The sequence below is a fragment of the Prionailurus bengalensis genome, chromosome E2 (assembly GCF_016509475.1).
Source record: "Prionailurus bengalensis isolate Pbe53 chromosome E2, Fcat_Pben_1.1_paternal_pri, whole genome shotgun sequence".
Taxonomy (NCBI): domain Eukaryota; kingdom Metazoa; phylum Chordata; class Mammalia; order Carnivora; family Felidae; genus Prionailurus; species Prionailurus bengalensis.
The window spans coordinates 48,885,137-48,902,082 of record NC_057352.1 but is presented as its reverse complement, the minus strand read 5'-3'; the positions used below and the strand labels follow the sequence as shown (position 1 = coordinate 48,902,082).

General features: G+C 41.5%; 1 protein-coding gene across 1 annotated transcript in view; it reads right to left on the bottom strand.

The window, feature by feature from the left end:
• Positions 1-3,203: 3,203 nt before the first annotated feature.
• The window catches only part of HYDIN (HYDIN axonemal central pair apparatus protein), a 347,254-nt gene continuing 333,511 nt past the window's right edge, over positions 3,204-16,946 (bottom strand). Inside the window, exons 83-85 of the mRNA XM_043599622.1 lie at positions 15,118-15,348; positions 6,329-6,553; positions 3,204-4,785 (exon numbers count right to left, since the gene is read on the bottom strand). Coding sequence (XP_043455557.1) covers positions 4,303-4,785; positions 6,329-6,553; positions 15,118-15,348 — 939 coding nt within the window. The 3' untranslated portion in view covers positions 3,204-4,302. The remainder of the gene's footprint in view (positions 4,786-6,328; positions 6,554-15,117; positions 15,349-16,946) is intronic.

Sequence of the window (16,946 nt, the reverse complement as noted above, 5' to 3'; positions counted from 1 at the left end):
AAAAGCTAACCCAAAACTCAGTAAGTCATGGAGGAATTTTGTCTAGAAAAATCTGTGAATAAAGTGTTTTCCTGTATTGGTGGGGTTTTCACAACTTTTAAAACCTTTGCTGACACAATCCAGTGAATGAAGGGGGTCAACCACCAATTTGAAACTGCCCCAAATTGAGATTTCCTCTCCAGAGAAAATGTTTTGCTTAATAGTTCCCTCCTCTTACCTTGATACCAAATAGCACTGGTAAGGACATTTCCAAATGTCTTTGCAAAGTTTATGTCTTTAGGATTTTGATGATGGTTGATGCAAGTCAATGAAAGAAAATTAAATCAAGGGGATTATTTGGATCTATTTCTCCAGTGTGTATTCATTTCCACTGGATCCATATCTAATATAGTATTTCATCTGTTTCTTTTGCTGTTTGGTTTGGCTTTTTCTTAAAGGTGAACTGAATTTCCCAAGGGTCATAATGAGATACAGTTTTTAATAATTGTAACAGTAATGTTTTTACTAGAAGGAACTCTTTTCACCTGAAATCATGTTCTGGACTAGGTTGCTAAGCAACCAGTTTTTTACTCAAGGCCCAAGCCAATGCTTTGTCCTACCTTTAGTTCAGAAATTTCTGGAGAAAAAAAGGTGGTTTCTTTTCTCTGCTATCTTGGAAAATGCCAACTAGTTAAGGTTATGTATGCATTACTGGGCTGGCAGCAGTGTTGAGAATGAAGCCCAAAGCCACCATTGCCGTCTCCGCATGCTTACTTCTCTGACCCTGGTGCCCAGCCCTGGCTAGGCCTGCTACAGTCAGACTCTTTCTACACTAGTGGATAATTGATACACCTGGTTGCACACACAGTTCACAGTTGTAACTCATCTGTAGCCATACGATGCCTGGTTGTTATTACATAGGTTATGGACATCGTAGCAAGTGGATACTGGTGGGCAGTGTGAGAAATTGTACCCAAATATTGGAATTGTGCAAAGTAGTTTCTCTAACAGCAATGTAATTTTTCTGGAGTTTCAGGGTAACATGATGAGGGTGAATCCCATACTTGGTACCTGGAAATCCTTCATGACATCACAATATTGTCACCCCTGACTGAAAGCAAGTCTTCTTCAAAGAAGTGGTTAGACAGGGTGCCACACTCACCAGGGCCTCTGTGTTGATCAACGTTAGGGGCCCCATTTCACATCGTATTCTGTGCAAATGCTCCCTGGAGAGGTGCCTGGGTGGCTCAGTCGGTTAAGCATCCAACTCTTGATTTCAGCTCAGGTCATGATCTCACAGTTCATGGGTTGGGCATTGTCAGTGTGGAGCCTGCTTGGGATTCTCTCTCTCTCTCTCTCTCTCTCTCTCTGCCCCTTCCCTGCTCACGTTCTCTCAAAATAAATAAAATTTTAAAAAATCCCCCTGGAATTGTGTGTGCACCTTAGCAGCACACAATGAAATGTCTCCTGGTCTGCTTTGCTGCGAATATATCCTTTCAAAGGTAATTTCCACTAGCTTATGTCAAAATGCTCATTTTCACCAAGTTTCTCCTCTAGCCCTCTGTTGAGCTACCTTGCCATCCCAAATTTGCCAAATGAAACAATTTTGTTATTGCCTTTCCGAGGCCAAGGAAGCATGAGAACAACCTCAAGGGAAGAGATGGACATCTCAAGTCATGCCAGAAGGGGGTTCATGCCAGGGCAGGGTCTGAGCTGGCAGGGCCTGCCTCCTCACTCCAGGCCTATGAGGCTGTGGGCTCTAGACGCAGTGGCTTGGGGAGAGCTGGGGCAGGGCTGAGGTAGGGGGAATTGCCCTTGTCCACCTAGCACCATTTCGCTTGTGGTGACACTTGGGAAGTGGCCAGTTTCTGTAGCAGCCAGTGTCTGGGGTGGTGGCTGAGAGCCCTCCAGCTCAACAGAACACATTAAAATGCGGACCTTCAGAGTTGGAGGAGTCCCCACGGTGAGCCTCACCGTGCTCCAACCGCTGGTTTTGTAGCTGACTTTCACACAGCTTCCTTTATGTCTTCTTCTGTCTAAAACTATCTATCATACTAGGTTTCAAACTGTTCAGAAAGTTGAAGAAGGTGGTGGTGGGGCCAATTGTTCCCCAACCCCCAGCTCTGCATCTGGTGAATGGGTGGGAGAATGGGCATTTTGGGGAAGGCAGGTTTCATCAGCTAGGTCATCAGCAGACTTGGTGACTCATTTCTAGGGCCCTAAATGGAGAGGACCAGGGCTGTGGATTCCACAAAGGCTCAGCTTCCATAGTTGCCTTTAAGGCAGCCTCTCTCAGCTGCAGTGTGTATACCATCCCCCTGGAGATGCCTTAAAATGCAGATTCTGATCCAGCTGGTCTGGGGCAGCCTGAGCTCCTGTAGTCCTAGCGTGTTCCTACGCAGTGCTGATGCAAGGCAGCTGAGGTTTCACCGCTGTGCTGGGCAGTGTGCTCCGACCGGCAGCTACAGCCTCACTGGGAACCTGGCAGAAGTGCAAATTCTTGAGCCCGCCCAGACTCCTAAATCAGACCCTCTGAGGGTGGGGCCAGACAGCCTGTGGGTTAGCAAGCCCTCTAGGTGATTTTGATACTAAAATTTGAAAAGCACTGGTTTAATCAGACTCTGGGTGTTTGCTAGTCATAGCACGTGCTCATTGATCTCCGCATCCTCTCAGATGACTGCTTAGTGCGTTCTTTGCTCATTTAACCAACTGGAGAATCTGCCATCTAATTTTTGTCTTTATGCCCGTTAGCAGCATCTTTGGCGGTTACACACATGAACTATTACGTGCAGTCCTGTAAATATGCTGGCTGTGTGCAGGGCATCCTGGACTGAGGGTTGTGGGGAGGTACAAAAGGATTAGAAGAGTCATCCTCCGTTAAAAAACAAAACAAAACAAAACAACACCTCTAAAAGCAATAAGGGCTTGTGAAACCGCAGGTTGCTGGGCCACACCCCTGGAGTTTCTGACTCTACAGGTCTGGGTGTGCCGTGAGAAAAGGCATTTTTAATGAATTCTTAGGTAATGCTGCTGCTGCTGCTCCACGGACCATTTTCCACAACCCCTTCTTTGAAGCATTCATTCCCAAAGGGCCATCTCCTTTCATGCCTTCTCCCTCTCTTGCAGGCAGGCTGTAGGGGATGCCAAGTGGGGAGGAGCTGGAGGCGGCGGGGTGGGGGTGGGGCCCGTCAGGCACATGTGCAGAAATAGAACCACTCCAGGGCCAGTCTGTAATCATCTTTATTTCATCTGGTGGCGCCAACAGGTAAGTGGTCCCATTAATACACATTGCGGGACCAGGGCCATAGCCTGGGCTAAGACAGATGTCTCACTCCTCCCTAGCGCTCTCCCTCTTAAGAAAGGCACTGACTTAGCTCAGCCTTTATGTGCACACAAAACGGCTGCAGTTTAAACATATCAAATTGGGATGCGTTCCTCCCCTGGAAGTAGATTCATGATTCAGCTGCTGCACTGATGGCCAGGTGGGCGTATGATCTGCGGCACTGGTTCTCCACTCTGCTGTACAAGCCTGAAAAAGAAAATGATGCCCACACCCCTCCCCGGGCTAATTACATCAGAATTTGGGGTGGGGGGGTTCTGGACAAGAACTGGCTGATTCTGATTTGCGGATGGGTAGAGAATCACTGTGCTACAGGCTGACAGCTATGCACGGAGCTGGGGATAGGAGTGGAGAGCTGGAGTCTCAGCGTTCTCCAGGACCTGGCCCTCAGCAAGAACTTTCTTGTATAAATGGATCCAGGATTCAGGGACAGAGGGAGCGTACCCAGCCCCTGTCCCCTGCAGTGATGGTGCAAGTGTTATCTGTTATCATTTTGAAAATGGTGATTCATTTGGCTTTTATGTGAAAGCAAAATAAAAGATCATATCAAAACAGAATCATATCTAAGGGCTCTTTAGGCCATTATGGATTTTAAAAAGGAACTGTGGTGCCCCAGTGTCACGCACTGCTAAGTGCTATGTGATAGGAGGTCATGAATGTCATATCTGTGCCATCTTATTAAAAATGGGGATTACTTCTTGAGCTTTGGGAATATGATTAGAAACTAAATTCAGAGACTTGCCCTTGCAAAATACAGTATAGCCCTGTTGTTTGTAATTACCATGTTTAGTATGGAATATATATACTTCATATATATATTTGGAATGAATATAATATGGAAATAAGTACCCCTGTAATTGAATGAGGAGATAAAACACTATCTGTAGAATTTTATTTTCTCTGTGCTTCACCAGGATAGAATAATACATAGATACTAGGCTGAGGAAATGACTTTTCACTGATGCAACTGACCTTAGTTACCACTAAGGGGTGATCCCCTTCAGGTAATAAACCCACTTAATGCCTGCTTCGCTGCCTTCACTGGGAGGACAAGACACAATCAGCTTGCTGGTGATAGGTGTTTTGCTGCCAGATGGATTTCCTTCAAAATAGACTGTGATATTGTTGATCTTCTTGGGTCGCATGGAGTCTACAGCACGAACAGAGAAGGCTGGGTTCTCCACAATGATGGAGAAGGTGACCGCATGATAGAAAACGTTCTTGAAGGGGATGATTATGTTGTACCCGGCCCGGATCAGGAAGGGACCCTGGGGCTTGGGGGGCAGAGCCATTCCGAAGAGGGGGATGATATACTCCCCGCCTGCAATCGACGACAGCATCAGGATGCCCTTGGTCTCACCCAGGTGGCTGGGTTCAAAATAGACTTCCACGCTGACTTCGGTTCCTCCCTGGGCCCCTGGGGCTGCATTAATGATCTTTTCCGTGTGGAAGTCCTGACAGTCAGTCTGAAAGAGGAACACACACAGTTGGTTCACACGGGATCCCGAAGAGCACACCAGCAGCTCGGGCCCTTCCCCGGCCCCTCCACTCTCAGACATCAAGAAACCTACCTTTGTGTGAGGCCAGGCAGGTCATAAAATGTTGTGCCCTTATAACTCCCTTGAAGAGTAGGTAATACTAATTATTATCCTTATTTTACTACAAAGAAATCAAGGCTAAGAGATGTTAAATAACTTGCCCAGAGACACAAAGCTGGATGATGCTGGTGTGGCATTTACTGCTGCTACTCCCCCATCTGGCTCTTCTTTTCTCCCACACACATGAAAGACTGAACAGTCTGGCTCCTCGTGGATGGGAGGGGACTAGTTCTGGACAATTAGTTGTGAGCAGAAGTGAAAGGTGTTACTTCCACACTAGGGCATTCAATTGCCAGTACAAGTCCTTTTCACTCCTCTGGCACTATGACCGGAAACATCTGAGTTGGTGGTTGCCGTTTAGCCTGGATCCCCAAATGGCTGTGATGAACAGTTCCCTGCTGACCCTCACTAGATGGATAGCACAAATAAGGGACACACCTTTTGTTGTTTTAAGCCACTGAGATGTTGGGGCTGTTTGTTACTGCAGCGTAACCTAGCTTCTCCCGACTGGTATGATTGATAAAGAGCCTATGCCTCTTGACTATAGCCATGGACCCGCTGATGCTAACTGGCACATGGGCACCCAGTGCAAAGGCTACACTCCTAGCTTCCCTTGTTGCTAGGTGTGGTCTTATGCAGTTTTGTTCAAGGGAATGTGAGTGGAAAGGATATATATAGCTCCCGCCTTTCCCCTTTGTAGCTGGCTGGAATGCAACATCCTGGTAAGCTCTCTTGGTCCCTGTGGATCCAAGCAACTCTCTACAGAGGGGAGAGCATCAGGGCAGAAAGAGTCTGGATGCCTGATGTCACGGAGCTACCATTCCAGCCCAAACTGCTTATGCTCACCCCGTTATTTGAGAGAGGAATAGCTTTTACTTTGTTGTTATTTGGGGCTTCTGTTTCAGGAGCTAAACCTGTATTCCAATTGATATAATAGGTAACATATATGCAGCATTTATTATGAGCCAAGCTCTATGAAAGTGGTTTTATATGCACCCTTTAAAAGCCCCATAGCAATCATGTAAGGTTGGGGTGTTATTACCATTTAGAGAAAAGGTTAGAGTAAATTATTCATACAAAGAATAAGTGGTGAAGCCAGGGTTCAAATCCAACTCTTGATTTCACAGCCTCTACTCATGACCACTGAGCTCTATTGTCCCCTTTAGCGACCAGTGCACATGCTGTGGGAAGCAAAACTCCCCTCACCCCCACCTTAACTTGTTAAGATAGACTCTATAAGGAAGAACCCAGGCCTGATACTGTTTATTTATACCTGGGAGTTTCCAGGCTAGATGAAGTGCCTGACTCCCTGTGCGTTTCACATTTCTGCACCCCCTGTGTCCTCCTTTATTATTTTTAAGCTTAGACTCCCAGCAAGGGGAGGGCAGAGGGTGGGACAGTGGCTACTCACCCTGCAGTAGTATTCTGTCTTCTGCCGGGTGTAATTGGTAAACTTGGCAAAGATGCTCTGACCGCTGCCAAGAACCGTCTGGAAGTGGATGGGCTTTTCAGGCAGTGCTGGCAGGGCCTTCAAATTGAGCTCATACAGGTAGTAACCCAAATCATTGTTGTGCAGTGTTAGTCTCCCAAAGGTTTCTCCGGCTCTCAGGGGCTGGAATTCAAACGAGAATGTGCCCTGCAAGAGAAGACAGAGGCTCCTATGATGTGAGAGTCTGACCCATCCCTTGCTACCCAGTGACCTCAGAGTAGGTTGGTGCCAGAAATGGTGCTTCACAAGAAATTGCTCACACTGATCTTGAGCCTGGGGAATCTCTGTCCAAACCGGTCTTTTCCCTCCCCTGTACCCCTTCTAACTTTACCTAGAAATACCCCAGAGGTATTTATATATCTGGAATCTCCTTGAATCTAAGAGATACTGGTTCCTCTCTTAAGAAGCACACTTATGGCAATGGGGGTGAGTGTTTCCAGAAGGAGGGCTGAAGATCAGCAGCTCCTTCTTTGCTCACAGCCAAGCTCAGAACAACTTCCTGGGTCCTACCTTCATTCAGGGAAGGTTTTCTCCTTCTTCTATTTTTGCCCATGGCAAAACAAAACAAGAACCAAAGAGTATTGCTTATAATAACAAAATAAGGGAAATAATTAAAACGAGTTAGCAGTAAGAAATTGGCTAAATAAGTGATAGTTTATCCTCGCCAGTGGAATACTAGGTGGCCATTGAAAAAGAAGGGGCCGTGCTATTAGCACTGACATGAAAGGTGTTGATGATATTGAAAGTGAAAGGAAGGAGGTTCCATAAATTATGCAAAGCATAAGCTCATTTTTGTGAAGAAGAATAGGTCTATAGAAAAGAGGTATAGACATAGAAAAGCAGGTATAGAAAAGAGACAGCAAGGATATATATCAAATTGTTACCAGTAGTTATCTTGAGGTGAGGAAAATGGGACTTGAGGACTTTCATTTTCTGTTCCATATACTTTTGTATAGTTAAAATTTTGTTTTTATCATGAGTAGGTATTGTTTATTTTTAAAAAGAACTAGTTCTTCTTATTGAAAAATAGAATAAAAGGAGGATATCATCAAAGTTGTTGTAGATGGTTAACAGGAAAGAATATAGTGTACAAATCTAGATGATTTTGCCACGGCTTAAAAATTTAGATGAAAATGGACAAATGTATAAAAAATATAACTTACAAAAACAAACTCAGTAGATGAAAACTTATATAGTCCCATAACCATTAAAGAAATGTAATCAATAGTAAAAAAGTTTTCCCTTAACAAAATTCCAGGATCATAATGATTTACTTGTAAGTTCTATTAGACAATCTAGTATCCCACAAATTCTTCCAGAGAAGAGAAAAAGAGGGAACCCATCTCACTTATAAGGCTTTGATACCAAAATCCAACAAGGCTAACAGGAGAAAAGAAAATTGGAGACCAGTTTCTCCCCTGAACATATATACAACTTGCCTCATAAAAATGTTATCCAATTTAATCCAGCAATATATAAAGAAGAAAATGTTACATGACAAAGTTGGGTTTCTTCCATGAATGAAAAGTTGGTTTAACGTTAGAAAAACCAACCAGTTGCCACATTGGTACATTAAAAGGAGGACAATGATATGGACATCTCGATAGATGCAGTGAAAGCATGGGATAAAACTCAACATCCATTCATAGTGTTAAAAAAAAACTCTTAGCAAACTAGGAATAGAAGGGGACATCCTTAATTTGATAAAGGGTATCTAGAAGAAACCTAAACAAACATAATAAATGGTGAAACTTTGAAAGCTTGCCCTTCAAGATTAGGAACAAGGAATCTTTCTACTACCTTTCTTGTTCTGCAGGTCCTAGATAGCCCTATTAAGGCATGAAAAGGAAATTACAGGAAGAAGTTTATAACGGAAGAAACAAAATTGTAACTACTTACAGATGAATGATAATACATGTATAAAATTCAAGAATCTATAACTGAAATTATTATTGATAAGTGAATTATATAAGATGGTTGGGTAAAAAGTCAATATACAAAAAGTTAAAAATAGAACTACCCTATGATCCAGCAATCACATTACTGGGTATTTACCCAAAAAATACATAAATGCTAATTCAAAAGGATACATGCACCCCTATGTTTGTAGCAGCATTATGTACAACAGCCAAGTTATGGAAACAGCCTAAGTATCCATTGATCGATGAGTGGATCAAGAAGATATGATGTGATGTGTGTGTGTGTGTGTGTGTGTGTATGTGTATATATATACACACGTGTGTATGTGTATATATATATACACATACACACAGTGGAATATTTTGAGCCATAAAAAAGAATGAAACCTTGTCATTTCAAATGACATGGTTGGATCTAGAGAGTATAACACTAAGCAAAATAAGTCAGTCAAAGAAAGACATATACCATAGGATTTCACACATATGTGGAATTTAAGAAACAAAATAAACAAGATAAGGGGAAAAAAAGACAAACCAAGAAACAGATTCTTAATTACAGAGAACAACTATAGACCAATTTCCCTGATGATCATGGATGCAAAAATCCTCAACAAGATATTAGCCAACCAGATCCAACAATACATTAAAAAAATTATTCACCACGACCAAGTGGGATTTATACCTGGGATGCAGGGCTGGTTCAATATCTGCAAAACAATTAACATGATTCATCCATCACATCAATAAAATAAAGGACAAGAACCATATGATCCTCTCAATAGATGCAGAGAAAGCATTTGACAAAATACAGCATCCTTTCTTGATAAAAACCCTCAAGAAATTAGGGATAGAAGGAGCACACCTTGAGATCATAAAAGCCATCCATGAACGACCCAATGCTAATATCATCCTCAATGGGGAAAAACTGAGACCTTTCCCCGTAAGGTCAGGAACAAGACAGGGATGTCCACTCTCGCCACTGTTATTCAACATAGTATTAGAAGTCTTAGCCTCTGCAGTCAGAAAACACCAAGAAATAAAAGGCATCCAAATCGGCCAGGAGGAGGTCATACTTTCACTCTTTGCAGATGACATGATACTCTATATGGAAAACTCTAAAGATTCCATCAAAAAAATGCTAGAATTGATTCATGAACTCAGCAAAGTTGCAGAATATAAAATCAATGCCCAGAAATCGGTTGCATTCCTATACACCAACAATGAAGTGAGAGAAAGAGAAATCGATCCCATTTACAGTTGCACCAAAAACCATAAAATACCTAGGAATAAATCTAACCAAAGAGGTGAAAAATCTATATGCTGAAAACTATAGAAAGCTTATGAAAGAAAATGAATAAGACACACACACACACAAAAGGAAAAAGATTCCATGCTCCTGGATAGGAAGAACAAATATTGTTAAAATGTCAATACTACCCAAAGCAATCTACATATTCGATGCAATCCCTATCAAAGTAACACCAGTATTCTTCACAGAGCTAGAACTAACAGTCCCAAAATTTGTATGGACCCAGAAAAGACCCCAAATAACCAAAGAAATCTTGAAAAAGAAAACCAAAGCAGGAGGCATCACTATCCCGGACTTCAAGCTATACTACAAAGCTGTAATCATCAAGACAGTATGGTACTGGCACAAGAACAGACACTCAGATCAATGGAACAGAATAGAGAACCCAGAAATGGACCCACAAATATGTGGCCAACAAATCTGTGACAAAGCAGGAAAGAATATCCAATGGAAAAAAGACAGTCTCTTCAGCAACTGGTGCTGGGAAAACTGGACAGCGACATGCAGAAGAATGAACCTGGACCACTTTCTTACACCATACAGAAAAATAAACTCAAAATGGATGAAAGACCTCAATGTAAGACAGGAAGCCATCAAAATCCTAGAGGAGAAAGCAGGCAAAAACCTCTCTGATCTTGGCTGCAGCAACTTCTTACTCAACACATCTCTGGAGGCAAGGGGAACAAAAGCAAAAATGAACTACTGGGACCTCATCCAAATAAAAAGCTTCTGCACACTGAAGGAAACAATGAGCAAAACTAAAAGGCAACCTTCGGAATAGGAGAAGGTATTTGCAAATGCCATATCAGATAAAGGGTGAGCATCCAAAACCTATCAAGAATTTATCAAACTCAACACCCAAAAACCAAACAACCAGTGAAGAAATGGGCAAAAGACATGAATAGACACTTCTGGAAAGAAGACATCCAGATGGCCAACCGACACATGAAAGAATGCTCAACATCACTCATCATCAGGGAAACACAAATCAAAACCACGATGAGATACCACCTTACACCTGTCAGAATGGCTAACATTAACAAGTCAGGCAACAACAGATGTTGGTGAGGATGCAGAGAGAGAGGATCTCTTTTGCGCTGCTGGTGGGAATGCAAGCTGGTGCAGCCACTCTGGAAAACAGTATGGAGGTTCCTCAAAAAACTAAAAATAGAACTACTCTACGACCCAGCAATTGCACTACTAGGCATTTATCCATGGAATACAGGTGTGCTGTTTTGAAGGGACACATGCACCCCCATGTTTATAGCAGCACTATCAACAATAGCCAAAGTATGGAAAGAACCCAAATGTCCATCAATGGATGAATGGATAAAGAAGATGTGTGTACACACACACACACACACACACACACACACACAATGGAGTATTATTCAGCAATCAAAAAGAATGAAATCTTGCCATTTGCAACTGCGTGGATAGAAGTAGAGGGTATTATGCTAAGTGAAATTAGCCAGTCAGAGAAAGACAAAAATCATATGGCTTCATTCATATGAGGACTTTAAGAGACAAAACAGATGAACATAAGGGAAGGGAAAGAAAAATAATATAAAAACAGGGAGGGGGACAAAACATAAGGGACTCTTAAATATGGAGAAAAAACTGAGGGTTGCTGGAGGGGTTGTGGGAGGGGGGAATGGGCTAAATGGGCAAGGGGCACTAAGAAATATACTCCTGAAATCATTGTTGCACTATATGCTAATTTGGATGTAAATTTTAAAAAATGAAAAATAAAATTTAAAAAAAAGTATAGAGAACAAAGTGATGTTTACCAGAGAGGAAGGCAGTGGGGCGATGAGGCAAATGTAATGGGGATTAAGGAGTGCACTTGTTGTGATGAGCACCGGGTGATGTATGGAATCATTGAATCACTGTATTGTACACCTGAAACTAATATAACACTGTATGTTAACTAACTGGGATTAAAATAAAAAACTTAAAAAGACAAAAAAGGGGGCAAAGTCAATATATAAAAATCAGTTATATTGTTACATACTATAACCAATAGAAAACAAAATTTTAAAAAATACCATCTACAATAGCACCAAAATATATAAAACCTAGACATAAATCTAACAAAATATGAGTAAGCCTTTTACATAGAAAACAAAAAAATATTGTTGAGAGAAATTAAATAAGAAGAGTTAAATAAATGGAGATCTGCTCATGAGTTAGAAATCTCAATTGTGTAAAGACTGGAATTCTCTCTGTGATAAATATGCTTCAAGATGGCCCCCGGTGATCCCCACCTGCCTGCTATTACACTCTTGTGTCATCCTCTCCCATATTGTGCCAGGGCTGGTCTGTGTGACCACTAGTACATGGCAGAGAGATGGCATATCACTTCTGAGATGAAGTGGAAAAGACTGTGGTTTCTGTCTTGTGCGTGCTCTCTCTCCCTTGCTCTCTCAGCTTCCCTCAGATCACTCACTTTTAGGAAGTGAGCTGTCATGTTGAAAGCAGCTGGAGGGAGAGGTGTATGTGGTGAGGAACTGAAGCCTCCAGCCAGTAGCCAGCAAGGAACTAAGGCCTTTCCAACAACTCCGTGAGTGAATTTAGAAGCAGATTATCCAGCCCCAGTCAAACCTAGAGATGACTGGAGTCCTGCTGACAACTGACTACATCCTCATGAAAGACCCTGACTACACAGCTAAGCTGCTGCTTGTGGATTCCTGATCCTCAGAAACTGTGTATATAATAAATGTTTGTGGGTTTAAGCTGCTGATTTTTAGGGTAATTTGTTATGGGTCAACAGGTAACTAATACATTCTTAAAATAACCCAATCAAAATCCTAATAGTTAATTTAATTTCTTTGGAAGAACACGACAAGCTGATTTATATGGAAATGCAAAGGGCCAAGAATAGCCAAGATACTCTTGAAGAACAGAAATGTAAGAAACTACCAAGTCTTAATGTAACATCACCAGAAGCATATTATGATTTTAATGTAATTAGTAATATAGCTTCAAAGTATATAAAGCAAAATACAACAGAACTACAAGGACAAACAGACAAATCCCTGTCAGAGTGGTGACTTTAACACACTCTCTTAAATCTGACCAAACAAGCAGACCAAAATATCAGCTAGGGTACAGAGAATGAACATCAAAATGGCAAACATGCTTTTTAAAAATAAATGGAAGATTAAGGAAAAGATCATATAGTGGGCCGTAGAGCAGATCTAAACAAATTCTAGAGCACTGAAATATGGAATATATTCCCTGACCACAAAAATAATTTAAAAAATAACATATAGAACAATCCACATGTTTGGAAATTGAGAAACACTTATAATAACCCATGAGTCAAAAAATAAGTATTAATAATAATGAAAGGACATTTTTGAACTTAATGACAAAATATCGTACATGTAAAACTTTGTACACTGCAGCTAAAGCAGCACTTAGAGGGCAACTTATAATCTTAAATGTGCATATTGGAAAACAAAGAAAACTAGAAGTTAATGCACTAAGCATCCATCTTAGAAGTTAGGTAAAGCACCAGTAACCCAAAAGAAGCAGAAAGAAGGAAATAATAAAAAGGTCAGAAATCAAGCAACTGAAAACAAACATACAATAAAGAGTACCAACAAAATCAAAAAATGCCTTCTTGAATATAAGATATACTGAGAAACCTCTAGAAAGACCAATCAAGAAATAGAAGGTACAACCAATATTAGAGATGAAAAAGGAACATCACATAAGGAAGTAGTAAGAGGATATTAACAATGTTATGCCAATTTTGTGAATATATGGATGAAACAGACATGCTATCATTACTGATTCAAGAAGAAACAGAAAATCTGAGTAGTGTGATAACTCATGAAAGGAATCAAATCAGTAGCAGACAATCTTCTCACAAAGAAAACCCCAGGGCTCATTGGCTTCATCTGCGGTTCAAGGAAGACATAATTTCAATCTTTTATAGACTCCTTCACAGAGTTGAGGAAGCAGGCAAATCCCCGATTCTTTTTCTATCGCTGGTGGAACGGGAACTCAAATTGGACAAAGAATACAAAAAAGGAAATCTGGTCCATTCTCGCTCATTACCACAGAGGCAAATCTCCAACACAAACTGTTATCCGACTAAAGCCAATCTGTTTGTAAAAAGGTAAATTAAGACCATGAGGAGCTATTAGTTTATTGGATTGGTAAACCTTTAAAAATCTGACAATGCCAAAAGTTGGTGAGCTCTCGTTGCTCACTGGAGATTCTCTCCTGACTGGCAATTAAAGGCAAGCACACCCTGTGACCCGGTGATTCTACTCCTGGGTGTACGCTGGGGAGAAACACACCGTGTACATCAGGAAGGCACTTGCACGGTGAGGTCCATGGCAGCATATTTCATGATAGCCAAACACTGAAGCCAACACAGATGTCTGGCCTCAGTAGAATGGATATCTAAATTGTGGTATAGTCGTATGATGGAATATTCTACAGTGGTGAGGATGGATGGACCTCAGCTGCATGCATCAGTGTGATGATCGTCAGAATATACAATACTGAGCAAGGCATAAAACACTGAAGAATGCAATTAGTAGGATTTCTTTTGTATAAAGTTTGAAAACAGACAAACCCAAACCATATGGCTTAAAAGCAAGAAATGATTACAAAATAAGGATAGTGGGAACTTTTAGGGGTGAGGGATGATACTGTGAGTGGGGACAGAGGTTTCTGGGGGTGGTGGCAACTTTTTATTTCCTGGCCTGGGTACTGGTTATACAGATAGTTCTTTCATAGTTATTTAAGTGAACCTGTTTTAGTACATATATATACATATATACATACATATGTACATATATATATATCTCTCCTAGTTTTCTGTGTAGATTTTATAATTCATGATGAAAAATATAAAAGTAAAATAAAGGGCATGGAAGGTCTCTGAAGAACACACCAGGTTTGGGGTTCTGAAGGGGAAAGCAGAACTAGGGTGGATGCAGGGAATAGGCAGGTGGGCTCAAGCTGGAGAAACAGAAGGGATTTTGATGGGATCTAGACAGTGAGAATTTGGAGCCACACATCAAAAAGAGTCAAAAGAAAGTTCATCTCCACAGCAGCCTAGAATTCCAGGGCACGTCTTCTCAGCAGTCACAGGTTTTGTGTCTTTCCTGAAGCGGGTCTGTGCACAAGCAAACATATAAATGAGAGCGCCTGCTGTTCACTCGATACACTACTATGTCCCTTGCTTCCCTCTTCACCACGTATATACTACGTTACCTTTATAATTAGCAAAAAACAAAAATGTTTTCAGTTTGAACAAAGCAAACAAGTGTATAACAGAGGCAAGTGTTCATGATTAGTAAGTCCCTTTTACATGTCTGAACCAAAGGGCAGAAGGGGAGAGGACAGATCAGGAGTGTGATTGATGCACCGTCCCCTGCCTTCCCACTCCTGGGGCTGGCCCAGCTTCAGGGATGCCTCTATCACAGATACCAGGGAGCCCCTGGTAGCCAGGGTCATACCTCAGAGTTGGCAGGCACCACAAACTGGGAGGGCAGGCTGATGTCAGGGACCCTGCATTCCATGGAGAAGGTCACTGTATAGGGCAGAGGGTTCTCCACCTTGATGGAGGCTGATGTGCTCTGCCGGACGGGGCTCACCATCTCAATGGTTTTGATGACGCCTGAAGGGATGACCCTGAAACCCACCATGTAGTATAAAAACTCATTGGTCACCTCGTTTCGGAAGATCACCTGGGTTCGCGGGGAGAGGGGGAGGAAGAAAGCAGAGGAGAGGGGTTAGTGGAGGGTCTTCAGCTGTCTTGAGTTCCTTCTCTCTATTAGCATTGCCTAGGTACATACAGCATGGGTGCCAGGCTGACACGGGCACTCCCACCCTGTCTGAATCCCTACCAGCCACCCTTTCTCCTTCCTATGCCCATTGCTGCTGGAATAGACAATAATACTAATAGTAATAATGACGGCATCTAACATTTAATGAATGATTACTGTGTGCCAGGCACTAGAAGTACTTAGTTAACTTAAACAATTTGTAGGCAACATTATTATTCCCCTCACTGTTTGTTTGTTTGTGTTTTTTAAAGCCAAAGAAACTGAAGTTTAGCAAAGTTAAGTTATCTTGCCAAGGTCACATGTAGAGAGAAGTGTCAGAGCCAGGATTCGAACCAAGTTGATCTGACTCCAGAGCCCACCCTTGTGACTGCAGTACATTGTCTCCTCACCTCTGCAGTTGATATGGTAAGTTGCTCACCTTTTTCTGCTTGTTTCCCAGGTGACTGATGATGTTGGGCATCTTCTCATGTGCTTATTGGTCATTCACACATTACTTCTGTGAAATAGAGTCTATTGGAGTCTTTTGCCCTTTTTAATACTTTGAGTTGTTTATATTATTATTAGTATATGGTAATAGTTCTTTACGGATCTGACTTTTTACTTTCAACTTCTTCCTGTCTTTAGCTTTAGAGTGCTTCTGGCACCCTGTCTTTTAATTGGAGTGTTCAGTCTTTTACATTTAAAATAATTCTTTTTTAAATGTTTATTTATTTTTGAGATAGTGTGAACAGGGGAGGGGCAGAGAGAGAGAGAGAGAAAGAGAGGATCCTTAGCAGGCTCTGTGCTGACAGCAGCAAGCCCGATGCAGGGCTGGAACTCAAACTGTGAGATCACGCCTGAGTCGAAGTTGGACGCTCAACTGACCAAGCCACCCAGGTGCCCTAAAATAATTATTTCTATGTTTAGGTTGAAGTCTGCCTTCTTGTTGGTTATTTTCCATTTGTCTTATTTATTTATTTACTTATTTACTTACTTATTTTGTTTCTCTGTTATTCCTTTCCTGTTTCCTTTTGGCTCGACATGCAATCTTTTGTAATGTATTTTATTTCCTCTACTGGCTTCTTAGCTATATTTTTTAATAATAGATTTTTAGTGGTTGTTCTACAGCTGACAATATGAATTTTTAACTTGTGAAATTTATTTTGAGTAGTATTTTATCACTTCCCACTTTATAACTGACCCTTCATGCTCCTTATGCACACTTCCAATTTGGCAAATGTGCTAACCTTACTAAAGTATAATTTTATTGACCTAACCACTCTATCTTCTGTGCTTTTGTTGTCATATCTTTTACTTCTACACACATAAGAACACCCACCTAACAGTGTTATCATATTTGCTATAAACTGTCAGTTGTCGTTTTTAGAAAGTTCTTAGAAGCTCTGTGTGTGTGTGTGTGTGTGTGTGTGTGTGTGTGTGTGTATGTGTACTTATTTACCATTTTTAGATTTTTAGGGCTCTCTTTCCTTCCATTAGACCCAAATTGCTAACTGGTATAA